Source organism: Lepus europaeus, chromosome 18, assembly GCF_033115175.1.
Source record: "Lepus europaeus isolate LE1 chromosome 18, mLepTim1.pri, whole genome shotgun sequence".
NCBI lineage: Eukaryota > Metazoa > Chordata > Mammalia > Lagomorpha > Leporidae > Lepus > Lepus europaeus.
The window spans coordinates 19,858,348-19,885,156 of NC_084844.1; the positions used below are offsets into that span (position 1 = coordinate 19,858,348).

A 26,809-nucleotide genomic window follows, 5' to 3' on the forward strand; every position below is an offset into this window, starting at 1 on the left:
TGCACGCCCAGAGTCCCTCCCGATAGCAGATGCCTTAGCTGTGGAGCCGCGTTCCCCTTTCTCAGTCCTTCCCCCGACCATATAAGGCGCGGCAGCTGCTGCGGATCCCCGGGATCTAAAGATAGCGGCCCCTGCCTGGGACTCCAAAGGCCACCAGGGCCCCGGAGCCGCCATGGCACGGTGAGTGTGTGTGCGGCAGCCCTTTTCCCCCTGGAGATTCCCTGCGCGTCCCGCGTCTGCTGCGTCTTTGCACCCTCCGGGCTCCGTGAGGCCCCAGGGGAGCCCCAGGCCCCACGGCGCGGGCCTCGCACTTTGATTCCCGCCAGGTTCAGCCTCCCCACGTCCACTCCGTCACTTCCTTCTGTTCTCAGTTAGCTCCACCTTGACCGGGCCTGGACATCAGGTGTCCCTGTATTGTCCCCTGCCCCCAACTTTCCCAACTGCCCCGGTCTTCCCTCTCCCAGCCCGCTGAAGCCCCCACCTGACCCCTCTTCAGGCAGCATGCCCGGACCCTGTGGTACGACAGGCCCAAGTATGTGTTCATGGAGTTTTGCGTGGAGGACAGCACCGATGTCCATGTGCTCATTGAGGATCACCGCCTTGTGTTCAGGTAACCCCTTCTGGAGGGTCCAGCACGCCCTGAGGCTTCCCCTCGTGCGACTGCCCACACACCCGGTCTCCCCCCCCCCCCCCCAGCTGTAAGAATGCCGATGGGGTGGAGCTGTACAATGAGATTGAGTTCTATGCCAAGGTGAACTGCAAGGTAAGGGTGGCGGCACAGTGCGGTCTGGGTGGGAGGCTGCCCAGAGGACCTAGAGATTGGTTCTGCGACCCAGGCTCTTTAGAGCGAGGCTGTTTGTCTGGCAGGACTCCCAGGATAAGCGCTCTAGCCGCTCCATTACTTGCTTTGTGAGAAAATGGAAGGAGAAGGTAGCCTGGCCCCGGCTCACCAAGGAGGACATCAAGGTGAGTGTCGTGGAGTGGCCTGCTCCTTCTGTGTTCCCAGTCCAGGTACCAGGGACCCAGTTAGGTTTGGGATTGCCCCTGCCTCCTCTCCAGCCAACATTGAGTAACTCACCAGGTTTTGCCTATTTGACTTCCTAAATATATATATTTTAAAAGATTTGTAGGGGCCAGCTCTGTGGCATAGTAGGTAAAGCCGTCACCTGCAGTGCTACCATCCCATATGGGCACTGGTTCGAGATCTGGCTGCTCCACTTCTGATCCAGCTCTCTGATGTGGCCTGGGAAGGCAGTGGAAGATGGTACAAGTGCTTGAGCCCCTGCACCCACGTGGAAGACCTGAAGGAGGCTCCTGGCTCCTGGCTTCAGATCTGCCCTGCTCTGGCTATTGTGGCCAATTGGGGAGTGAACCAGCAGATGAAAGACCTCTCTCTCTCTCTTTCTCTTTCTCTCTGCCTGTATGTAACTCTGCCTTTCAAATAAATAAATAAATTATGTATAATAAATCTTTTTTTTAAAAAAAGATTTATGTATTTGAAAGGCAGAAGAGAGAGAGAGAGATATCTTCTATCCTGTGGTTCACTCACCAAATAGCTGCAACAGCCATGGCTGGGCCAGGCTACAGTTAGGAGCAAGGAACTCCATCTGGATCTCCCAGGTGGGTGATAGGAACCCAGGCACTTGGGCCATCATCAGCTGCCTCCAGGTGCATTAGCCGGGCGTGGATCCCTGCACAGAGTAGCTGGCACTTGAAGTAGCACTCAGATGTGGGATGCAGACAACCTAAGCAGCGGCTTAGCCTTCTATGACCGCCTAAATATATTTGAGTCATTACTTCATTTCTTCCTAGTTCAGACCTCACCTACGAAGGTTTGCTGGAAGGTTTGTTCATATTTTTGGCCCCACCCAATCCTTCCTCTGCGTTGTCCCCAGCATGTTCTGTCTAAAACATGCATTTGACCTTGTGACTTTCCCACTTAACACCTTCAGTGAGGGTCGGACACTGTGGCAGAGTGGATCAAGCCGCCACTTGGGATGGCTGTACCCCACTTTGGAATGTTGGTTTGAGTCCCAGTTAATCTGCTTCCAAACCAACTTCCCGTTAATGTGCCTGGGAAAGTAGCAGGAGATGACCAAAGTCCTTGGGTCCTTGCCATCAGTGTGGGAGACCCAGATACAGTTTTCAGGCTTCTGGCTTTGGCTTCAGAAGCCCCAGCTGTTGCTGGCATTTGGGGAGTGAACCAGCAGATGGACCATCTTTCTCACTGACTCTCCCTCTCTCTCTGTCTCTTTACCATTTGAATCAGTAAGCAAATTATATATACTTATTTATATATATTTATGCATATATTTATATGTATATATATACTTATATATATTTTAAAGACCTTTCAACGACTTTTTCTCCTCTAAAGGTTGAAAAATGGCCACCTGCTGGTTGGACCTGGCTCTCTAGTTTGTTTTAGCAATTTTCACAATGTTAACAATTACTTTGTTTGCTGACGTTTACAATTTTTGATTAGTCACTGACATTGTAAAATGTGAACTTTTCACCTAAGAGTCTAGGTTTTTGACTTCAAGGTCTTTGAAACTGGGAGAGTCTGGCCCCGATGGTACAGATTCCCAGATGCCTGGGCGGAGCTTTACACAGGGCATGCGCTCCCCCCTCTTTGATCCTTTTCGTTGTCTCCCTGGCTCTTTTCGGCATTTGCACTTGTGACTCCTGTCCTGTAGGTGAAGCCCAAGAGCTACTGCACGACACACAAGCTCATCGCAAGCTGTTTGCCTCAAACTTTACATTCCAGCCATGGCAAACTGCACTCAGCTCTTTTGCACAGACCAACTAACTGTATCTTAGCTCAAGCTGTGGCTTCTTCCTAGGCCACCGTCACCACTACCGTCATCCTCCTAACCTCCGTGTATCTGTCAAGGCCCTGATGCTGTAAGAAACCCGAGTTCCCGGAACTCCCTTCTGGGTCCCCAGGATGGCCTCTGTATAGCCTCACTACCACTGTCGTACAATGACTTATTAGCGAATATCTCCCTCCTCACTTACTTCCTGGCGGCTGGGACAGCGTGATAAACATTATGGTAGTCTTAGTGCCGAGCTCAGAGTCTGGCCCATAGCATGTGATCAGTAAATATCTGATCAGTAAATGAATGTCTGAATAACTTCTTGTCTGTAAAAAGGAACACTGGTCAGAGAGGGTTGTCTCTGCTTCCAAGGAAGGCGCTTCTTTGCCCTGCTTGGCTGATGCGTGTGATGCTTTAGGATCCACTTTTCCACATGTGATGTCTGCTCCCAGAGGGCAGAACCTCTATGCTTTTCCAGACCCTACCATGCCTGGCATTGTGCTTGGCACTTAGTCAGTTCCTGGCTCGTGTTTGTGGGTCGCGATGTGACATGGCAGCCTGGCGGGGTTGGTGAGAGCGGTGCTGTTGGGAGGACTGCACCCTCATTGGCCCTCTTCCCCCCACGCACCCTGCTATGCACGCACCCATGCTCCTCCTCCTGGCTGTGACTCCTGTGCTTCCTCTTGCAGCCGGTGTGGCTCTCTGTAGACTTTGATAACTGGAGAGACTGGGAAGGGGATGAAGAGGTGGAGCTGGCGCAGGTGGAACAGTATGCAGAGGTAGGTGAGAGAGCACCTGCTGTTTCCGCCCGTTTTGATCATTGTGTCTGTCTCTGGAGGACTGTCATCAGGGCCAGGCGGGCTACGCAGTTCTGCATATATTTTCCCCCATATTTTGTGTAGTGTTTGTTCAGTAGGGATGAGAGGAGTGCATAGGAGTGAAATTTACATACCTAGATTTCCTTGCTATTCATGGCATAGAGCCTACGTTCTGAAAAGGTTTGACAAAACCTCTCCCCACTTTTCTGTCATTGTTCTTTCTTCTACTTTCCTTGTGTTCTTCTTTCTTCCCAAGCCAAACAGCAGCATGGGAAGTTGACAGCAGGCAGAACTCACATTCACGTAGGGTGGTGTTTGGTGTAGCAGTTAAGGCGCAGCTTGGGGCCTGCGTCCCATACCACAGTGCCTGGGTCTCAGTCCTGGCCCCGCTGCCTGATTCTGTAAGACCCCTGTCACCAGGTGTCCTACAGAGCGACCCCCAGAAACACAGACTCCACTCCAATCGATGCAAAAAGCAAGAGGGAAGTTTATTTCATTTGCAAATGGGCCATCTCCGCCTCTGGTAAGGTGCAGAGAGAGAGAGGCCCAGACAAAAGGTTTACAGAGTATTTAAAGCTTAAAACCACAGCATTAGCATATTTAGTTATGTTACAATCCTATTGGGCAAGATAAAAGTTGTGTTACAATTTTATTGGATATGTTAATGGTTACTAGGTAAGGGGCTTGGGATGGGGGTCACGGGCAGTTTCTTCTTATCAGCTAAGGCGAGCAGGGCGGGGGTGGTACGGGCTGTCCGTGCTGTGCGGTTTTTCTTAACTCTTTTTCGGACTCCTGCAAGTGTTATCGCGTGAGACAGTTACACAGAGCAGTTTCACAAGGCAGTTTCCCAAGGTTATTCTGCAGGCAGGTGGAGACACAGTTATCTTAAGGAATGGCTACTGTCAGCAGCCAAACTTTTTAACCCTTGCTAAAATTATTTTAATATTTACTTTTAGCAGGGGTCTTATAATTCCAGCTTCCTCCCAGTGTGCACCCTGAGGGGAGCAGTGATGGCTCAAGTGGTTGGGTCCCTGACGCCCACATGGGAGACCCGGATTGGGTTCTTGTCTCGTAGCTTTGGCCTCATCCACCTCAGGCCATTGTAGGCATTTGGGGAATGAACCAGCAGATAGGAGTCCTCTCTTTCTTTCACACTCTCTTTGTCTCTCTGCCTTTTAAGTAGATGAAAAATAGGGGTGGGCATTGTGGTACAGTAGGATGAGCCACCATTTGGATTACCTGCATCTGATATCAGAGTGCCTGGGATTGAGTCCTGCCTCTGCTGCTGCTGCTTTTTTAAATATTTATTTTATTTATTTGAAAGACAGAGTTACAGAGAGAGACAGAGACAGAAAAAGAGAGAGAGAGAGAGAGAGAGATGTCTTCCATCCACTCGTTCACTCCCCAAATAGCTGCAATGGCCAGAGATGAGCCAATCTGAAGCCAGGGGCCAGGAGCTTCCTCTGGGTCTCCCACATGCATGCAGGGGCCCAAGGACTTGGGCCATCCTTCTTTGCTCTCCCAGGGCATTAGCAGGGAGCTGGATCAAAGTGGAATAGCCAGGTCTTGAACTGGCGCCCATATGGGATGCTGGCACTGCAGGCCAGGGCTTTAACCTGCTGTGCCACAGCACCAGCCCCTGCTTTTGCTTCTAATCTAGCTTCCTGCTCATGTGTGCCTGGGAAGGCAGCAGAAGATGGCTCAAGCTAAAGTAGTTGGGTCACTGCTTCCCAAAATGTAGGACTGGGATGGAGTTCCTGGCTCCTGGCTGCAGCCCGACCCATCCCAGGCGGTTGTGGACATTCGAGGAGTGAACCAGTGCATGAAATCTCTTTCTCTCCCTCTATTGCTTTGCCTTTCAAATAAACAAAAACAAATTAACTTTAAATAAACAAACTTAAATTAAAAAAAAAAAAAGAAATTCATTCCAGAAAATAAGTAACCAATTCCCAATAAATTGCACCTTGTCGTGTGTTATTTGGCTTCAGGATTTCAGCTAGGATTTATTTACGTTATAAAAATACTAACAGATCCAGTCTGTATGAATGACAAGGGTGCACTGTGTGGGTGTGTGTTTAAATGTCCTCTTGAGAAGGGGATTAACTGACTTTTCTCCAATTCATTCCAGTGGCGTCCTAGGGCCTTTGCAAATGGGAGCAGTCGCCCAGCCTCCCCTGCGCCCTCAGGATGCAGATTGCTTTCTGCAGCCGCTTCTGTCTGACTCTTCCCTTCCGTCTGACTCTTTTCCCTTCCCTCTAGCTTTTGAATAAGGTCAGCACCAAGAGAGCGCCCCCCACCATGGATGACCTGGATGTAAGTAAGGTCTCCCCTGCATGGTTCACACTGGAGAGCTCCTGCCCGGTCCTTAGTGCGCAGCAGTTCTCGGTGCGCGTTAACTAAGTTTTACACAAGAGGCTCTAGAAAACTCAGAAGGGACCTTTGGCTTCCCTCGCCCCTCTGCTTCCCTGTGCTGGGGCAGGCCTGGCCCGGCTGCGCGCCTTCGCGGCTGTAGGGAGCAGAGGTATACGTGGAAACTCAAACTAAATGAGGCATGACGGAGTACTGCTCCCTGCGGCCCCTTGTCTGTTATCTGAGGGTGAACCCTTCTGTTGAGCGTCCTAGGAAGCTGTATGGCTCAGAAAACCACAGAAGGACGCACCCGAGTCTCTCCTCCTCGCAGAGCTCATGTGTGCTTTGTCTCCCCCCAGGATGACTCTGACAGTGCCGACGCACCAAGCACCTAACCGAGTGACAGCAGAGCCGGAGCAGAGCGCTCTGAAAAGCCAGGGTTGGGGCCTGTGTGAGCTCTTCACCCCAAGGGCCTCTGGGATCGCTGCTCTTTAGCAAGGGTCCCCCCTTGCACTTCCTGTTGTCTTCAGAGGCGCTGGACTTGGGCACCGCATCGGATGGCAGGATAGGGGAGGAAGGGGCTGGTGGGCGCCTGGTCTCCTCTTAATCCATTTACAATCTCTGTGTTGGGGCCGCTCCATTGTTTGACTGTTTGGTGTACACAGCTGTGCAAAAACCAAAGAAGAAAGAAGAAAGGTGGATGGTAACAAATCTCTCGTACGCGTGTGTGTGGCAGAGAACCAAGTGGGTGATAATAAATCTGCGGGAACTGTTCTGCCTCTTTGTTTTGTACTTGTCTTTCCTAGGAGTGAGGCTTTTCCCTCTCTAGGGCTTCTCTCAAGAGGGTGGGGAGATTTAGAAAGTCTGAGCTTTCACTGTTGAGGTTGGAGGAAGAGTGATGTTGCAGACAGGCTTGTAACCAAACTGGGGGACTTCCTCTCGCCCAGATCTGTGCTCTGATTTCTCGCAGCTAGTACTGTCATCCCTCGGACCACCCACCCTGGCTTCCTGCACGCTCCAGAAATCTCTCTATAATTTTCTTTAATGTCTGTGCGTGTTTATTCCTCCTACAACAGCCACTTTACCATCCACATTTCTTGAGTGCCTGATGTGCACAAAGTACTGTGACGTAAGATGCAGTGCCCACAGACTGCTCTGGGACGCACAGAAAGTACTGGCATTTATTGGAAGAGTGCACTTTGAAACTTATGTAAGCTGGATATGACATAGCTTAAAAAATAAACTATATAGAAGGGTATACCACTTTCCTTTAAAGATTTATTTTATTTGAAAGGCAGAGTTCTGGGGGGGGGGAGATAAAGAACGATAAAGATATAAAATATAAAGTAAAATTTGCAGTATGCTAGTTGGGGCTGATAACTGTCAATGGTTTTATCTGCTACATACTATAGTGTATTATAATACAATATCATAGGGCCCACACTGTGGCGTAGTGGGTAAATCTGCCGCCTGCAGTGCCGCCATCCAATTTGGGTGCTGGTTCTAGTCCCGGCTGCTCCACTTCTGATCCAGCTCTCTGCTATGGACTGGGAAAATAGTAGAAGATGGCCCAAGTCTTTGGGCTTCTGCACCTGCGTGGACAACCTGGAAGAAGTTCCTGGCTCCCGGCTTCGGATCGGCGCAGCTCTGGCTGTTGCGACCAATTGAGGAGTGAACCAGCGGATGGAAGACCTCTCTCTCTCTGCCTTTCCTTCTCTCTCTGTGTAACTCTGGCTTTCAAATAAATAAATAAATCTTTAGAAAAATACAATACCATGCCTATGATGACAGCGTCCTGTGCCAAAATTTCCATAATATTTATAATTTATATAGTTATGACATAATCACACGTAGAACATAGGGAGAATAAATATGCAGGATCACGTATTAGTTTACAGAAATCTGATTCAGACAAGCAGCGGGAATGTGTGTGTGCAGTTGGAGTCTGCGTACATCTTGCCTGTGCTCGTTGCGCTGCATTCAGTTGTGGGCTGTGTAACGACAGTCCCGTCCATGGCTGCATTTACCACGGTGGTCTCGTAAATGATATCGTCTAGTGGCGTCATAACCGTCTTACTTTGTGTAAGTACACTGTGTGATGTTTGCACAAGGAAGAACTCCCCTAACGACACGTTTCTCAGAACATATCCCCTTTGCGAGTGACATGTGCATGTATTGAAGGTCTTTCCAAATCAGCACACACAGAGCTTTTTTTTTTTTTTTAATAAACTTTATGAAGTTTACTTATCTATTTATTTGAAAGCCAGAGTGACATAGAGGAAGTGATAGAGATCTTCCATCTGCTGGTTCATTCTTCAAATGGTTGCAACATCCAGAACTAGGCTACGCTAAAGCCAGGAGCCAGGAGCTCCATCCAGATCTTGTGTGTGGGTGGCAGGGACCCAAATAGTTATGTCATCCCCTGCTGCCTCCCAGGCACATGAGCAGGAAACTGGATGGGAAACAGAGGCAGGACTCAAACCCAGCACTCTCCTATGGGATGCAGGCACCCCAAGCAGAGGCTTATCCGGCTGTGCTATAATGCCCACCTCAAACTTAATTACACTTTGCAAAGCCTTTTTAAAAAGTATAGTTATTTGAAAGGCAGTGTGACAGACATTCTGTCGGTTGGTTCACTCCCCAGACGCCTGCGACAGCCCTTGCGGGGCCAGGCTGGAGCTGGGGGCAGGAACTCCATCTGGGTCGCCGTGTGCTGGTCGCGGGAACCCAAGTGCCTGAACCATCAGGATGCTTTGGTGGGGAGCTGTACTGGAATCAGAGTAGCCAAGGCTCAGCCTGGCACTCCAGTAAAGTGTGGGATGCCGTGTCCTGGGCGTCAGCGCTGCCCTCTGTGCCACAGTGCCTGCCCCAGCACACACACTCTACCTCACTCACTCTTTCCATGGCTGCAGGTAGCCACGGAATGCATTTTCCATAACTTAGCTGGTTTCTTACTGAGGGATATTTAGGTTGCTGCCTGTCTTTTTCAATTTTCAGACAGTGCTGAGCATTTAAAGGAACGAGGGTTGTGGCACAGCAGGTTAAACACTGCTTGGGACAACTGCATATCAGAGTGCCAGCTGGAGCCCTACCACTCTGCAGCTCCTGTGTGGATTCCTGCTAGATCTCTGAGTGTCACTCTGCCTTTCAAATTAGTAAATAAATCTTTTTAAAAAACAAATAGATCTTGGGGCAGGTGTTTAAGGCTAGCTGTTAAGATGCTGGTTAAGATGCCTGCGTCCTGCAGTGCTGTGCCTGGGTTTCATCCCTGGCTTGGGCTCATGACTCCTGCTGGTGTGGATCCCGGGAGGCAGGGGTGATGGCTCCATGCTGAGGTTCCTGCCACCCATGCGCAGGACCTGCACTGCATTCTTGACTCAGGGCCCAGTTCCAGCCTTTGCAGGCATTTGGGGAGTGAACCAGCAGATAGGAACTCTGTCTTTTTGTCTCTCCTGATCTCCCTGTCTTTCCAATAAATAAACATTTAAAACATTAGAAAATATGGGTAAGCATTTGGTGCAGTGGTTATGAACCTTGGCATACCCATACACCCTATCGGAGTGCCCAAGTGTGAATCCTCGCTCTACTTTTGATTTTGGCTTCCTGCTGAGTACAGTGGTAAGGGCACAGGTGCTTGGGTGTCTGCCACCCACATGAGAGACCTGGACTGAGTTGTGGGTTCCTGGCTTCAGCCTGGACTAGCCATGCATGTTGAGGATATTTGAGGAGTAAACCAGCAACAGACGACAGCTTTCTGTTTCTCTTTCAAATAAAATGAAAACGAAAATTAAAACAAATAGGTCTTTACATATTTGTGTAAGAATATCTATACAGTAAATTTCTAGAAGTGGAACTGTTAGGTCAAAGAACAGATACATTTAAACATTTTTTTTTAAAGGTTTGCCTATTTTTGTTTAAAGATTGTATTTATTTATTTGAGAGGTAGAGTTACAGAGAGAAAGAGAGAGAGAGAGAGGTCTTCCACCTGCTGGTTCTCTCCCCAAATGGCCACAATGGCCAGAGCTGTGCCGATTTGAAGCCAGGAGCCAGGAGCTTCTGGGTCTCCCACGCGGGTGCAGGGGCCCAACCACTTGGGTCATCTTCTACCACTTTCCAAGGCCATAGCAGAGAGCTGGATCAGAAGAAGAGCAGCCGGGACTAGAACCGGCACCCATTTGGGATGCTGGCAATACTGGCCCACATTTAAGTATTTTGATAGTTGCTGCCCAGTTGCCCTCTGATGTACAAATTCCCACTGCCACCAACAATAACAGCATTTCATTTTTTTTTTCTGACAGGAAGAGTTAGTGAGAGAGAGAGAGACAGAGAGAAAGGTCGTCCTTCATTGGTACACTCCCCTAATGGCCGCTACGGCCGGCGTGCTGCGCCGATCCAAAGCCAGAAGCCAGGTGCTTCCTCCTGGTCTCCCATGCGGGTGCAGGGCCCAAGCACTTGGGCCATCCTCCACTGCCTTCCCGGGCCACAGCAGAGAGCCGGACTGGAAGAGGAGCAACCGGGACAGAATCCGGCTCCCCGACCGGGACTAGAACCCGGTGTGCCAGCGCCTCAGGCGGAGGATTAGCCTAATGAGCCGCGGTGCCAGCCAACGTTTCATTTTCTTAAACCTTTTAGATGTTTGATGAAAAAAATTGGAACTTTATTTTTTTCTGAAAATAAATGGTTCACATTTCTGTTAATGTGCTCTATCCATGTCTTTTTCATTTTCATTTTTTAAATTTTTTTATTATTTATCTGAAAGATAGAATTACAGAGAGAAGTAGAGACAGAGAGAGGTCTTCCATCCACTGGTTCACTCCCCAGATGGCCGCAATGGCTGGAGCTGCACCGATCCGAAGCCAGGAGCCAGGAGCTTCTTCAGGTCTCCCACGTGAGCACAGGGGCCCAAGGACTTGGGCCATCTTCTACTGCTTTCCCCATGCATAGCAGAGAGCTGGATTGGAAGTGGAGTAGCCAGGACTCAAATTGGTGCCCATATGAGATGCCAGCGCTTCAGGCTAGGGCTTTAACCCGCTGTGCCACAGCACTGGCCCCATATCCATGTCTTTTTTTTTTTTTTAAAGTTTATTTAATCAAGTGAAAGGCAGAGTGACAGTGAGGGAGAGATAGAGAGATCTTTCTTGTTGGTTCATTCTCCAAATGCCCACAATTGCTTGGGCTGGCCAGGTGGAAGCCAGGAGCTGGGTTTCCCATGTGGGTGGCAGGAACCAAAGCCCCTGACCCCTCATCTGCTGCCTCCCAGATGCATTAGCAACACACTGAATCAGAAGACAAAGTGGGGGGCCTGCACTGTGACGCAGCAGGGTAAAGCCACAGTGCTGCCCCAATGTTAATTTTAATCCGTGTAATGTTTTAAGGCATTGGCTGCTCCAATTTACTTCTGCTAACCTCTATCTGTGCCTTCCAGCTCGGCAGCACTAATCTCCTGTGGTTATTGAGGGGGTAAATTGTGATTACATTGAATTCAAATGCACTAAGCAAAACTATACACCAGGTTTGGAAAATCTATACAGAAAAAAATTGTAAACCATCTCAAGAAGTTGAAAATATTCATTACATGATGAAATACTATTCTGTATATGCTGATTTAATACAGAGGCAGAGGGGGGTGGGAGGGAGAGAGAGAGAGGTCTTCCATCCGCTGGTTCACTCCCCAAATGGCACAACGGCTGTTAACAGAGAGCGGAGAGGCAGAGGGGGGTGGGAGGGAGAGAGAGAGAGGTCTTCCATCCGCTGGTTCACTCCCCAAATGGCACAACGGCTGGAGGTGGGCCGATCCGAAGCCAGGAGCCTGGAGCTTCTTCCAGGTCTCCCACACGGGTGCAGGGTCCCAAGCACTTGGGCCATCTTCTACTGCTATCCCAGAACACAACAGAGAGCTGGATTGGAAGAGGAGCAGCCTGGACTCGAACCGGTGTCCAGATGGGATGCTGGCACTGCAGGCGGAGGATTAACCTACTGCTCCACAGCGCCGGCCCTCCAACAATGTATTCTTAATATACGCAAAGGGGCGAGGTCAGCCACGTGCCCGAACAAGTTCAGGCCGCAGGTTGTGTTCAGTTTGTTTCCCGGTTCTTCTGAGCCTTCATACACTGGCTGCACAGCGCAGAACGGCTGCACTTCGCGTTTTGAGGAAGTTTGGCCAAATCCCGCCCCGTTGTTTACCCGCTGGCTTCTGCGCAGAGCCGCGAACTTAATGAAGTTTGTCCCACTTCGTCTGCCGTCCGCCCCCAGGGTTTTCAGCGTGTGCAGGTTCCTAGTCCCGGGAGACCCAGCCATGGCGTTCCGGTGTCAGCGCGACAGCTACGCCCGGGAGGTGCGGCCTGTGTGGCCGGGGTCCCGCTGCTGTGGGGGCGATGGGGCGGTGTGGGGAGGAGGGCGCCGTGTTGGGGGAGTGCGGGGTCGGCTGCCGTCGTGGTGTGGAGGGGCTGGGGTCTCAGCTTGTTCTCATTCCTCCGGCCAGTTCACCACGACCGTGGTCTCCTGTAGCCCCGCGGAGCTGCAGATCGAGGGCGGCGCCGGGAAGAAGGAAGTGCTGAGCGGGTTCCAGGTGGTGCTGGAAGACACGCTGCTCTTCCCCGAGGGCGGGGGCCAGGTACGAGGCCCGACCCTCTCCCCGAAGCCCCGAATTCCTTTACTCCCAGGCGGGAAGCGCGCCCCTCCCGTTTTCTCAGCCAGAGAGGTGCACGTGTGCGGTAGTTCAGCTCGTTTAAGGAATGCTTATCAGCAGATACGTGTCTACACAGAACATGCGCTGCGGGGTGTTATTTCAGGCTCCAAAGACAGGCAGTGTGTGCACACAAATGCAGTGTTGAAATCAAAACGAAGCTGAGTAAGGGGAAGGAGTGAGGAGATGGCCTCCTAGGCGCGTGGGGAGGTGAGAGCTGAGCCCTCCCAGTGGTGCTGGGGTGTGTGTGGGGCTACACCTCCCTCCCCACAGCAGGTGCAAAAATCCCGAGGTAGGAATTAGCCTAGGATGCCCGTCAGGGGCTGAAAGAGGTGCTCCTGAGGGGGTTTCGGTGAGAGGGGTGCAGGGCACAGAGCAGGCTTTGCCAAGCCGTGATGGGCTGGAGCCTAGGTACTGCTGCATTGGGAGAGGACGGTAACGACACCGAAGGCGGGCATCGTGGGAGACTTCCTGGCAGAGAAGTAGCCCTCAGAGGGTTTGGCAGGCCTCGGTAGCCGTAACTAGCCCAGTAGACTTGGAGCCCGCGGTGTACGTTGATGCTGTAAGACCAGAGATGGCGTTGGGAAGCGGCTGGGGCCGGTGTGGGAGGCTCTGAGGGATGTGTTAAGGTGTGTGGACTTCATTCAGGAAACAGTGGTGGGTCATGCCAGCTCCTAGGCAACAGAGACACGAGAAAGCGAGCCCAGGAGACTTGGTGCTGAGAGGTCCGGTTTTACATCAGTGCCAGCAGTGTCATTGTTTCCCAACACGGAGCTGTCTTGGTTTGCTGGAGGAACACCTGTGACCTCAGGGATCCACAGAAAGTCTCGTTTGACATCTCTTCTTTCGAGAAGTCTTCCCGGATTCCCCCAAGACTGTTAGGTCTCTTCCCTGTGAGCTTCTTTCTTTCTTTTTTTAACACTTTATTTATTTATTTGAAAGGCAGAGTTGGAGGGGAAGAAAGATAGATTTTCCATCTGCTGGTTCACTCCCCAAATGGCTGCAGGGGCCAGAGCTGGGCAGATCCGAAGCCAGGAGCCAGGAGCTTCTTCTGGATCTCCCATGTGGGTGCAGGGGCCCAAGCACTTGAGAGAGAGCTGGATTGGAAGTGGAGCAGCCGGGGCTTGAGCTGGTGCCCATGTGGGATGCCGGCACTGCAGGTGGTGGCTGTACCTGCTACGCCACAGCGCCGGCCCCTCCCGTATACTTCTTGATGGTACAGTGTGTTACCGGTTGTATTTCAGTTGCCTGCTTACAGCTCTGTGCTCTCCAGATGCTTAAGTTCCACAAGGGATCATGACTTTTTATAATGTTTTTGATCTTGCACAGTGTCTTGCAAGAAGTTGGCACTGGTCTTTTTTTTTTTTTTTTAAGTGTATTTAATTGAATGAGTATTTTTTAAAGATTATTTATTTATTTATTTGTTTGAGAGGTAGAGTTACAGACAGTGAGAGGGTGAGAGAGAGAGAAAGGTCTTCCGTCCATTGGTTTACTCCCCAGATGGCCGCCACGGCCGGAGCTGCGCTGATCTGAGGCCATGAGCCTGGTGCTTCTTCCAGGTCTCCCACACGGGTTGCAGGGGCCCAAGCACTTGGGCCATCTTCTGCTGCTTTCCCAGGCCACAGCAGAGAGCTGGAGTGGAAGAGGGGCTGCTGGGACTAGAACCGGCGCCCGCGTGGGTTGCTGGTGCCCCAAGCTAAGGGTTAACCTACTGTGCCACAGTGCTGGCCCCAGAATGAGTATTTTTGAGTCTGATGCTAGTAGCAGTGCAGAGGATGGAGTGGAAAGAGGGAGAAAAATTGAGGTCAGTTAAGATACTTAAAGAATGGCTGGCGCCGCGGCTCAATAAGCTAATCCTCCGCCTGCAGCGCCGGCACACCGGGTTCTACTCCCGACTGGGGCACCGGATTCTGTCCCGGTAGCCCCTCTTCCAGGCCAGCTCTCTGCTGTGGCCCGGTAAGGCAGTGGAGGATGGCCCAAGCGCTTGGGCCCTGCACCCCATGGGAGACCAGGAGAAGCTCCTGGCTTCGGATCAGCACGATGCGCCGGCCGCAGCGGCCATTGGAGGGTGAACCAACGGCAAAAAGGAAGACCTTTCTCTCTGTCTCTCTCTCTCTCACTATCCACTCTGTCAAAAAAAAAAAAAAAAAGAATAGAGGTTGTTTGGGTTTTACTAAATTCTTTGTTGCTGTGGTTATAATCTCTCTTAATTCTGCTATTCTGTGTTGTAGAAGGAGATGTATAGGTGTTCAGAGTCAAGAGGACAGAGAATCCTCTCGTGGACAAGACGAGCCCAGTGTACTTAGCATTGTCCCCTTATCCCAGAGGGAGCCCAGGTTCTGGGTCACTCGCGCTTCCTCAGAGTGAGCCCAGCCTCACTGTCGGTTTTGTTTGCTTCTTCCTTCCAGCCCGATGACCGTGGCACCATCAATGGCGTCTCAGTGCTCAGAGTGACCCGCCGGGGGGCGCAGGCTGACCATTTCACACAGACGGCCTTGACCCCTGGGAGCCAGGTGCAGGTCCGAGTGGACTGGGAGCGAAGGTTTGACCACATGCAGCAGCACTCAGGTGAGGAGGCGACAGGGGAGCCGCCGGCGGGGCGGCCGTGGTGTGTGGAAACGCATGGAGCTGGGCGTGGGCGCTCCTGGAAGAGTCCACGTGTCTGGTGTGAGCCCAGATTCAGGCTGGAGGAGGTAAATCAACAGTTAGGGTAGAAGTGGTAGGATACCTGCCGGATTTAGCCCATACCCGATTCCTGTTTGATGTCTCCATCTGGGGATCTCTCAGGCTTTAAACAAAGTGAGGGGTAGGCGTTTGGCACGGTGTTTAAGATGCCACTCAACACGCCCGCATGCTGTACCTGCGTAACTGGTTCAAATCCCAGCTCTTCTGCTTCCAGTCAGTGTCCTGTTAATGTGTATCCTGGAAAACAGCAGTGAGGGCTCAAGTGTTTGGGTCCCTGCCAGCCACTTGGGAGACTTGGACTGAGTTCCGGGCTCCTGACCTTGGCCTGACCCAGCCCTTGCTGTTGCAGCATTTGGGGAGGGAACCAGTAAACGGAAAATCCTCTATGTTTATCTCTCTGCCTTCTAGATAAAATGAAAGTGAATAAACAATTCAAGAGGAAGTGAAAAAGCCTTCCCTTCCCGACCCCAGTTTTCCACCAGCGCCATGTGTTCAGTGCAGAGCAACAGTGGCTGCCCAGTTGCTTAAACCCCAGACTCCACTGCACTTGCCTTTGGGGATGGCTAGGCGGTCCTGTTGCTTTATCTTACATGGTTCTCTCCACTTCCTGCCGTTGTCACCATCGGCATCGTAGTCCCGGCTCTGTTTTCCCTGGCCCTGGCGGCTTCCTTGCTGACGGCACCACAGGCCGTGTTGCTCCTCTGTAGCTTGTTCAACATTCAGCAGCCAGAAGAATCTTTTTGAAAGGCAGAAAGAGAGAGAGAGGAAGAGGCGAAGAGGCAGTTTCTATCCTCTGGTTCACTCCTCAAATGCCCACAATAGCTAAGGCTGGATCAGGTAGAAGCCAGGAGCCTGGAACCTGGTCTGGGATCCCATGTGGGTGGCAGGGAGCCAAGGACCTGAGCCAACACCTGCTGCCTCCCAGGGTGTGGCAGCAGGAAGCGGGAGCTGGAAGCAGAGCTGGGACTTGGACCCAGGCACCCCGATATGGGCTGTCCCCAGAAGAGTCTTTCAAAGTGCAAATCTGGGTGTGGGCCTTTGGCCTAGTAGTTAAGCTGCTAGTTAAGATTCCGGTGTCCCACATGGGAGTAGCTGGGTTTGATGCTTGGCTCTGGGTCCTGGCTGCAACTTCCTGCTAATGAAGACCTTGGGAGGCAGCAGTGGTAGCTCAGGCCCAAGATGGGTTCCTGCCTCCGGGTGGGAGACGTAGGTTGAGTTCCTGGCTGTATTCAGCAAAGAGCTAAAGCCGTTGCAGGCATTTGGGGAGTACATCAGCTGTTGCAAGCTCTGTCTCCTGCCTCTCCAAAAAAAAAAAAAAAAAAAAAAGTGTGGGTGTGTATTTAGAGTCTGATTGTGTCACTGCCTTGCTCTCTTGCTTTAGGATCTTCAGAGGCGTCCTGTCGTTTCCGTGTAAGCCTCCGAGCCCTGCCTGGGCCAGTCCTCGTCTCCCACTCCAGCCTCATGTTGCGCTTCCACCTTGCTCTCTGGGTGCTAGCCTTTGTCTGGATACTTTGAATACAGTCCTGCCTTTTCTTCCTCAGGGCCTTTGGCTGTTGCGTCTCCTCTGCCTTCCTGGTTCATGCCTCCGTCCTGTTTCTGCTCTTCCTCCTCTCGCCCGTCGCTGTCGTCGGTCAGGGATCCTGCTGTGTCTCTGATGTCAGACCCCGTGCCTTGCACATGGTCGACACGCACTTCGTGTTTGTTGAGTGGACGGGTGCCATGCATTAGCACCTGAGTTCCAGGCCTGCTCTGATAGCTCACGTTGTCTTGGCGAGTTGCTTGACCTCTCTAGCCCTTAGTTTCCTCATCTGTGAAATGGCCTCATAGGGCCTCTTGCAGAATTCTCACGATGGTTTCCAATGAAGTATCCAAAGCATGTTAGCCAGGGCCTGGGGCCCTGTGACGGTGGCGTTGTAAGAGTTGTGGCTGGGCTTCTCACCTAGCTCCTGTCTCTTGCTCTCTCTGCCCAGGGCAGCATCTTATCACAGCTGTTGCTGACCATCTGTTTGGGCTGAAGACAACATCATGGTGAGCAGGAGGCCTAAGGCTGACGGTAGGGCCTGGATCCTTGGCTGCCAGCTCTCTTCCCAGTACTGGATGGGGGGGTAGGAGGGGAAAAGGGCAAACTCAGGGGTAGGAGAGGAGATGTCTGCTTTTGGTCACGAAAGGATATGGAACTTGGAGTCCAAAGACCTAGGGGGCGAATCCTGGCTCCACCCCTCGCTGGCTAGGTGGCCTTGATCGTTTCCTTAACACCCCGCCCCTCAAATGGGAGTGACACTTCCAACCTTGTGAGGACTGAGTAAGATAATTGATACAAGAATTTCTTGTGACCTTGTTCTAATCGGCATCCTGTGACCCCTCTCCTCGTGGCAGGGAGCTCGGGAGGCTCCGGAGCACGATCGAGCTGGACAGCCCCTCCGTGAGTGCAGAGCAAGCAGCCGCCATCGAGCAGAGCGTCAATGAGAAAATCAGGGATCGGCTGCCCGTGCACGTGCGAGAACTGAGCCTGGAGGATCCTGAGGTGGAGCAGGTGCGGACGAGCCGGGAGCTGCCCCCCCACCCCCCCTCCCCCGAGCGGCTGTCCCAGGCCTCCTCCTCGAGATTCACACAGCCCTTCTCCCTCGCCCGGCTTCCAGGTGCGGGGCCGGGGCTTGCCAGATGACCACGCCGGGCCCATCCGGGTCATTACCATCCAGGGTGTGGATTCCAACATGTGCTGCGGGACCCACGTGAGCAATCTCAGTGACCTGCAGGTAGGTGGGGGCCGTGGAGCAGTGGAGTCTGCGGTTTCAGGGGAGCAGAGAGAGGGACACCTGAGCTGTCCCACACGAAGTCTCCTTCGTTGCTGTAGGACTAGGCGGAGGTCTTGGTTGCGCCTGCCCTCGGGTTCCAGGACCACTACAGCCTGTGTGTGTGCGTGTGTGCTACTCTCGTAGGTCATTAAGATTCTGGGCACCGAGAAGGGGAAGAAGAACAAAACCAACTTGATATTCCTGGCCGGGAACCGGGTACTGAGCTGGATGGAGAGAAGCCATGGCACTGAGAAGGCACTGACTGCCCTGCTCAAGTATGCCCCTCTCGGTTACCTCTGGGTCCTTGCTTCCTGGACACTGGGGGCTTAGCCTGCCCGCCCGTCAGGCAGACATAGCTGTCTACCCCTGGGGTGAGGTGCAGGTGTGAACGTTAGAGTGCGTTGGATAGCGCCTCAGACCCACAGGAGACGGTGTAGTCCCTCGTGCCCAAGCAGCCTCCTCCCAAGCTCCCCAGGTCCCCGTCTGGAGGGAGGCGCCCTAGCAAGGAGAACATTACTGATTGAGGCCCCCGGTGCCGGAAGGAACTGGGCAGCGGGGCGGATCACCACTGACTTTGTGTCCCAGGTGTGGAGCTGAGGATCACGTGGAAGCGGTGAGGAAGCTCCAGAACTCCACCAAGCTCCTGCAGAAGGTGACTCATCCCAGGGCGGGCGGAGAGGGCTCGGGCTATGCCTGCACTGGGGCCCTCGAGACGCAGTGCTGGGCCTCAGCAGATGTGCGGTTCATTGAAGCGGACGGTGGGGAGAAGGTGGAGTGAAGGTGCTCCTGTCCTGTACCTGTCCACCGAGTGTCTGTCCCTTTCAGAACAACCTGAATCTGCTCCGAGACCTGGCCGTGCACATTGCCCACAGCCTGCGGAACAGCCCAGACTGGGGCGGTGTGGTTGTGTTACACAGGTGAGGAATCACGAGCCGGAGACCAGGTGGGGGCCGTGTTGGGCTCGGGCTCCACATCTCCCCTGTGTCCCGGGCCCGGTGGGAGGAGTGTTGCTCACTGGTGTTCTCAAGGCTGAGGAGACCTTGAGAGATGTGTTACCTATCAGAGTTCCCCACTGTACCCTGTTCAGCAGCCAGAGCCAGGGGTCGAACCCAGGCCCCCCGAGTGGGACACGGGCACATTACGGGCGTGGTGAGCACTAGGCCTAACTGCCCCGTCCCTGTTTCCTCAGCACCTTCCTCGCCTCTGTCCTGTCGATTCCCACTTCGCCTGCCGGGTTCCGTTTCAGGGAATAGCAGCAAACCCAGAGATTGCTTACAAATGGCTGCGGCTGGAAGGCACCTGCTGGCCCCCAGTGGGTTCTCTGTCTGCGAAAGGGTCTGGAGCTTTGAGCCTGCGGCTGTGAGGCAGCAGAGCCCAGGCTTCCTGCGGCCTCACAGCCGCCGCTCCAACCCGGATCTCACGTCTGTCCTTTGCCGTAGGAAGGAGGCCGATTCCGAGTTCATGAACATCATTGCCAACGAGATTGGGTCAGAGGTAAGAGGAGCATGGTCCCCCCTTCCCCCCGGTAGAGATGCAGGGAGGTAGAAGTGAGGGGCTTTAGTTTAGATGAAGTCCTTCTTTAGGAAAAGAAATGATTCTGTACTGTTTTCTTGGTGTTACCTGGATGTCAAGTCCTGTCTTGGGTATTAAGCTAGATCTGTATATTAATCGGTTTGGGAATGTGGCATTTAAGAAGTAGATTGATTGATTGATTTGAAAGCCAGAATAGAGAGAAAGGTAGAGACAGAGAGAGAGGTCTTCCATCGACTGCTTCACAGCAGGGCTGGGCCAGGCTGGGCCAGGCTGAAGCCAGGAGCTTCTTCTAGGTCTCCCACGTGGGTGTCAGGGGACCAACGACTTGAGCCATCTTCTGCTGCTTTCCTAGACACATTAGCAGGGAGCTGGATCAGAAGTGGAACAACTGGGCCTCTAACCGGCCCCTCAAATAAATAAATCTTTAGAAAGAAGAAAGGGGACCTGGCACTGTGGCATAGTGGGTAAAGCCGCCGCTTGCAGTGCCAGCATCCCATATAGACACCAGTTCAAGTCCTGGCTGCTCCTCTTCCGATCCAGCTCTTTGCTATGGCCTGGGAAAGCAGTGGAAGATGGCTCAAGTTCTTGGGCCCCTGTACCTGCCTGGGAGACCAGGAAGAAACTCCAGGCTCTTGGCTTTGGATCAGCTCAGCTCCCGCTATCCTGTTGTGACTATCTGGGGAGTGAACCAGCAGATGGAAGATCTCTCTCTACCTCTGCCTCACTGTAACTCTGCCTTTCAAATAAATAAATAAATAAAAATAAATAAATAAAAATGATTTACTTGAAAGACAGAGTCACTGAGAGGGAGATATGGAGGGCCAGCGATTTTCCATATGCTAGGTCACTATTTGGAATCTCCCACATGGGTGGAAGGAGCTCAAGTATTCGGGCCATCCTCTGCTGCTTCCCCAGGCACACTAGCAGGGAGCAGGATCAGAAGCAAAGCAGTCAGGATGCAAACTGCTGCTCCCATACGGGATGTGGGCATCCCAGGCTGGTGGCTCCTCCTGTTGTGTCCTGATGCCCACCCTTAAGTTCTTAGAGTCAGCCGCTCTCAAAAAGTTTCTAGGGAGCTATTGTGTGATGCTGGGGTTTAAACTGATGATGCCTGTGACGCCAGCATCCCATCTGGACACCTGTTTGAGTCCCGGCTGCTCTGCTTCTGATCCAGCTCCCTGCTAATGTATCTGGGAAAGCAGCAGAAGATGGCTCAAATAATGGGCTCCTACCACCCATGTGGGAGACCTGGATGGAATTTCTAGCTCCCAGCTTTGCCCTGGCTGAGCTTCCCAGCCCACTTCCTGCGCCCCACCCCATAACTCTGTCTTTCAGGTGAGTAAAATAAATCTTACAAAAAAACCCCAAAAAGACTGTTGGCCCTAGAGAACCAGGTTCCGGGGCTGCTTCATGCATATCAGGAACATCACTCCATGGGTTAGGAGAAAATGCCTTTTTTAAAAAAAGATTTATTTTACTTAATTTTTATTTGAAAGGCAGAGTTAGAGAGAGAGAGATCTTTCATTTGTTTCACTCTCCAGTAGGGGGCAGTGAGTCCAAAGCCAGGCATTTCATCCAGGCCTCCCAAGCAGGTGTAGGGGCCCAAGCTCTTGGGCCGTCCTCCACTGCCTTCCTAGGCACACCAGCAGGGAACCGGATCGGAACTGGAGCACCCAGAACTCCCACTGGCACCCTGTGGGGTACAGCATTGCAGGCCGCAGCGCCAGCCCTGGAGAAAATGTCTTGAGGCTGAGCAAGGCGCAGGGTCTCAGTGGGCTGACCCCACGTCCTCCGTACCAGGGCTCATCTCCTTGTCTTGCCTCCTAGGAGACTCTCCTGTTCTTAACCGTTGGTGATGAGAAAGGTGCTGGGCTCTTCTTACTGGCAGGGCCAGCTGAGGCCGTGGAGACCCTAGGGCCCAGGTAATCCCACGTGGGCGCCCTCGTGTGGGTGGGAGAGCCTGCTGCTGCGGCTGTTTACCCACGGGAGGCCCATCACACCTGCGATCTCACTGCTTCACATCCCGGGCCATCACGAGGCCATGCAGAGGAAGTTCTCCCCACCATCATTCCCCGTGTGACAGATGAGGGACCTCGCGGGGGTGGCAGAACTGAGGCCTGAACCCGGCTCCTCTGACTCCAGGTCTCATGTGCTTAGGTTTTTTCCTTTTAGAAATTTAGATGTCTAAGTGACATTACAGGTGCTAGATTATCAGTAGTCGAATGGAACAGCTGCTTTTATTTTATTTTAAAGATTTATTTATTTTATATGAAAGGCAGAGTTACAGAGAAAGAAAGGAATACAGAGAGAGAGAGCGAGCGAGCGAGCTTCAATCTGCTGGTTCACCCCCAAGTGGCCACAATGGCCAGAGCTGGGCCAGACTGAAGCCAGGAGCCAAGGGCTTCTTCCTTGTCTCCCACGTGGTTACAGGGCCCAAGCACTTGAGCCACCTTTTGTTTTCCCAGGTCATTAGCAGGCAGCTGGCTCAGAAGTAGAGCAGCTGGGAATCTGAACCCATGCCCATGTGGGATGCTGGCATCGCAGCAGCAGCTTCACCCACTGTGCCACAGTCCTGGCCCCTGGAGCAGGTCCTTAAGGCATCAGCGAAGGCATCACAAACTTCGGGGGGACAAATTTGGATTTTGAGACTAGATAAAAAAAGACAGCGGATGTAGTTACAGGCAAATTAGAACCTTCAGACTTCTTTACCCTGTGCTCAGTGTCTATGTTTTCTTTGTTCTTTTCCTTTTTTTTTTTTTTTTAAAGATTTATTTGTTTATTTGAAAGGCAGAGTTACAGAGAAAGAGAGAGAGATCTTCTGTCTGCTAGTTCACTCTCCAGATCAAATGGCCACAATGGTCAGTGCTGGGCCAGGACAAAGCCAGCAGCCAGGTGCCTCATCCGGGTCTCCCATGTAGGTGGCAGGGGCCACCTTCCCAGGGGCATCAGCAGGGAACTTGGATCAGAAGTGGAGCAGCCAGCATCCCAGGTGGCGGCTTAACCTGCTGCACCACAGTGGCAGCCCTGTTTCTATTTTCTTATTAAGTTCGTGGGGAGATTTCTGAGCCCTGTTCCTCGCGTTGAGTGTTTTGAGGCCTGATGGACTCTGACGGACGTGAGTTCACTGGAAAACAGAGGTGTTTATAGCAGAGGTTTCCCACAGGCAGCCCTGCATGGCCTGTAGCCTGGTTTGCCCGTGCACTGTTTTAAAAATTTTAAACTTAGTTACTATGCTTTAAAATAAGGCAGTTTTTACACTGAAATCACCAAGTGTTAAAAACGGTAAGTTCTGGCAGGCCCTGGGCGTGGCCACTGCCCCGAGGGGCCGAGCAGCGGACACCCTCAGTATGGGCCTCCCTGCTGCTCTCGCTTCCACCCAGCTTGCTCCCTGCCGCGGGTCTGCGGGCCTCCAGTCCCCGATGGGAGACACTTAGTTGTTTCCAGTTCTTTCCTCTCCAGGGCCCATGTGTCTGCGGGCAAGGTGTGGGGGGAGAGATCCCCAGGCCCGGGTTGGGGGAGAGACTCAGGGCTGCCCTTGGGTTGAGTGTGTGGCTTTCCCTTCAGAGACCTTCCACCTAACCTCTCCCTCACTCTGTCCCCCAGGGTGGCTGAGGTCCTGGAAGGCAAAGGAGCAGGGAAGAAGGGCCGCTTCCAGGGCAAGGCCACCAAAATGAGCCGGCGGGCGGAGGTGCAGGCGCTTCTCCAGGACTACGTCAGCGCGCAGAGCGCCGAGGAGTGAGGACGCAGGGCGCCGTCTCCCGGGAGCGTGCGTGGTCTTTCGGACAGTAAAATAGTGTGACTGCAGGTGGCCGAGCTGCTGCTTAGTTAAACTCACGTGGCTCGTTTCTGCAGTGAGCTCCTGCTGTGTATGTGAGTAGCATTTGCTGGTGAATAAACCGGTTTCTAGTTTGGCCCGTTTGGCCTAAGCTGCACGAGTGGACGTTATGTTGATGGAATGCACTGGCTTCTAAGCCCGGCTGAGACCTTTCTTCATGGAGAAGTAGAGTTCCTGAGGAGAGTCCAGATCCGCCAGAGGCTCCGCCCAGGACTTGGCCTCATTCAGATCTCCTGCTTTTCTTCTTTTCCCAGTATGGTGTTTCAGAACTAAAAGGCATCACAGAGTTTGCAAATACTGAGAAACACAGAGCATGTGGTAGCAGGGGCTGGCACGGTGGTGCAGCAGGTTAGGCTGTGCTGTTCCTCACTGCAGTGCCAGTTCAAGTCCCTGCTGCTCCACTTCCGATCCGGCTCCCTGCTGCTGCACCTGGGGAGGCAGCAGAAGGTGGTCCAGGTACCTGGGTCCCTGACACCCACGTGGGAGACCTGGATGAGTTCCAGGCTCCTGGCTTCAGCCTGGCCCTGCACCAGCCATTGGGGCCATTTGGGGTGTGAAGCTGTAGATGGAAGATTATCTGTCACTGCCTTTCAAATAAATAATAAATTAATCCTTTAAAAAAGTACACAGTAGAAAGATGCCTGGGGTCAGTGTTGTGGCAGAGTGGATTAAACCACTGCCTGCAGCACCAGTTCGAGTCCCAGCTGCTCCACTTCCAGTCCAGCTCTCTGCTAATGTGCCTGGGAAAGCAGAGGAGGAGAGCCAAGTGCTTAGGCCTCTGCACCCACATGGGTGACCTGGAAGAAGCTCCTGGCTCCTGGCTTCAGCCTGGTCCAGTCCCAGCTGTTACAGTCATCTGGGGAGTGAATCAGCAGATGGAAAACCTCTCTTTCCCTCCCTCTGTCTCTGTAACTCTACTTTTCAAATAAATAAATAAACAACAACAAAAAAGATTCTCTAAGTCTGTTACTGAGGAACTGAAAGGATGAAGAAAGACCTACTATGCAAGACTAATCCAAGAAAGCAGTATTTTAAAAAAGATTTATTTATTTGAAAGGCAGAGTTAGAGAGGAAGAGGCAGAGAGAGAGAAAGAGAGAGGCCTTCCGTCCGCTGGTCCACCCCCCAAATGGCCGCAATAGCCCGAGCCATGCTGATCTGAAGCCAGGAGCCAGGAGCTGCTTCTGGGTATCCCACGTGGGTGCAGGGACCCAAGGACTTGGGCCTCTTCTGCTTTCCCAGGCCATCACCGAGAGCTGGATTGGAAGTGGAGCAGCCAGGACTCGAACCGACACGCATATGGGATGCTGGCGCTGCACGTCAGGGCTTCAACCCGCTGCACCACAGTGCTGACTCCGGAAACCAGTATTAGTGTCAAATTCAGCTTTAAGGTGAGAATCGCTGTGGACGATGAAGAGGGACACGTAATGATAAAAGAACAGTTCTAATTGTGTATGCCCCTGACAGCAGGCTGAGCATACAGAGCAGCGTGCACAGATCCCAAAGGAGAACCGGATCCACAATGGAGGGGAGGTGTGAACTGGCCTTTCCGGAGCCGAGCACCAGCGGCTGCCCAGCATGGTCAGAGCAGAGGCTTTGGAGTTCCACACCCGGGGAGAAATCCTGGCTTTGTGCATCCATAGGTGATAAAACAGTAAGGATCCAATCCTGACCTCAGCTGCAACACAGGAGGCCACGGCGTAGCCAGGCGGCCTAACGAGAGACAAGAAAACTGGTGCCGAGGGGGGTGATTGGAGGCTGCGCCCGTGCTCTGCCGGCTCTGTGTTCTTCCAACCCCGGAAGTGCGAGTAAGCGAGCTGTGGGCCGCACGCCTGGCTGATGGGGGGGAGCCTGAGTTGGCGACTGATACCTGGGCCTTTGGTGGGGAATCGTTTGCTCCTCACGTGGCAGGACCCCCTAGGGAGAGACTGGTAGGATCCAGTTCAGCTTTCTTCAAAGCAGGGGCTGGGACATCTGACTGGTAAGATGGAAAGCCACGCCGGCTGCCTTGGCAGGGTTAGGAGTCTGGAGGCCAGAGGCAGGTAAGTGGAGGGCAGGGTTGCAGGGGCCAGGGGGCAGGTGAGCTTCAGCCTGAACTTCTGAAGCAAAATTTGGAGTATTGATGCTGATTTTATAGGCTGCCCTGGAGTAAGAAGTGTTACCAAGAAAGTTTAAAAATGTATATAATTTTATTTTATTTTTAAAAAGATTTTATTTATTTATCTGAAATGTAGAGTTACAGACAGAGGGAGAGACAGAGAAAGAGGTCTTCCATCTGCTGGTTCACTCCCCAAATGGCCACAAAGGCCGGAGCTGCGTCCATCCAAAGCCAGGAGCTTCTTCTGGGTCTCCCAAGACCTGAGCCAACGCCATAGGTAGAGGCTTAGCCCATTATGCCATGGTGCCAGCCCATTTCTGTTTTTTAGAAAATGTTTATTTTTGGCCAGCGCCGTGGCTCAACAGGTTAATCCTCCGTCTTGCGGTGCCGGCACACTGGGTTCTAGTCCCGGTCGGGGCGCCAGATTCTGTCCTGGTTGCCCCTCTTCCAGGCCAGCTCTCTGCTGTGGCCAGGGAGTGCAGTGGAGGATGGCCCAAGTGCTTGGACCCTGCACCCCATGGGAGACCAGAAGAAGCACCTGGCTCCTGCCATCGGATCAGCACGGTGCACCGGCCACAGCGCGCCGGCTATGGCGGCCATTGGAGGGTAAACTAACGGCAAAAGGAAGACCTTTTTCTCTGTCTCTCTCACTGTCCACTCTGCCTGTCAAAAAAAAAAAAAAAAAAAAAAAGAAAATGTTTATTTTCATCTACAAAAGGCAGAACAACAGAGAGAGAAAGAAACATCTTCCATCTACTGATTGACGTCACAAATGCCCACAACAGCCAGGGTCGGGCCAGGCTGCAGCCAGAGCCCAGAACTCCATCCGGGTCTCCCACCTAGGTGCCAGGGCCTCAAGTACTTGAGCCGTCATCTGCTGCCTCCCAGAATGCATGAGCAGAAGGCTGGATCAGAAACTGAGTGGCCGGGACTCAGACTGGCACTCTGACGTGGGATAGAGGTTGTTTTAAGCAGTGGCTTAATCTGTGCCACAACACACACCCCAAATGTATTTACCTTTAAATCAACTTATTTTAGAGACAAATAAAGCCCCTGTCTGCTGGTTCATTCCCCAACTGCCTGCAGTGGCCAGGACTGAGCTGGGTCAATGGGCTGGGCCAGAGCTGGAAGCTGGGACCTCGATCTGGATTGCCCATGTGCCAGCTGCCTGAGTCATTACTGCTGCTCCCCAGGGTC

At 52.5% G+C, this 26,809-nt stretch overlaps 2 protein-coding genes across 5 annotated transcripts; both read left to right on the top strand.

Annotated features, from left to right (window-relative positions):
- Positions 1–7,712, top strand: PTGES3L (prostaglandin E synthase 3 like). Of its 4 annotated transcripts, XM_062174920.1 has the most exons (7): positions 1–180; positions 497–610; positions 697–763; positions 868–966; positions 3,506–3,595; positions 5,894–5,947; positions 6,343–7,712. In XM_062174920.1, exons 1-7 carry the CDS (start codon positions 173–175, stop codon positions 6,376–6,378), a joined length of 468 nt encoding a protein of 155 aa, XP_062030904.1. In that variant the 5' UTR covers positions 1–172; the 3' UTR covers positions 6,379–7,712. The 4 variants fall into 4 exon arrangements, with proteins under 4 accessions (XP_062030904.1, XP_062030906.1, XP_062030907.1 ...); XM_062174922.1 differs by lacking the exon at positions 5,894–5,947; XM_062174923.1 differs by lacking the exon at positions 3,506–3,595.
- Positions 7,713–12,194: 4,482 nt separating this feature from the next.
- AARSD1 (alanyl-tRNA synthetase domain containing 1) lies at positions 12,195–23,613 on the top strand. Its single transcript, XM_062174896.1, has 12 exons — positions 12,195–12,317; positions 12,465–12,596; positions 15,077–15,236; positions 17,324–17,381; positions 17,730–17,886; positions 17,993–18,109; positions 18,293–18,423; positions 18,734–18,800; positions 18,974–19,065; positions 19,588–19,642; positions 21,509–21,603; positions 23,285–23,613. Exons 1-12 carry the CDS (start codon positions 12,198–12,200, stop codon positions 23,418–23,420), a joined length of 1,320 nt encoding a protein of 439 aa, XP_062030880.1. The 5' UTR covers positions 12,195–12,197; the 3' UTR covers positions 23,421–23,613.
- Positions 23,614–26,809: the final 3,196 nt, after the last annotated feature.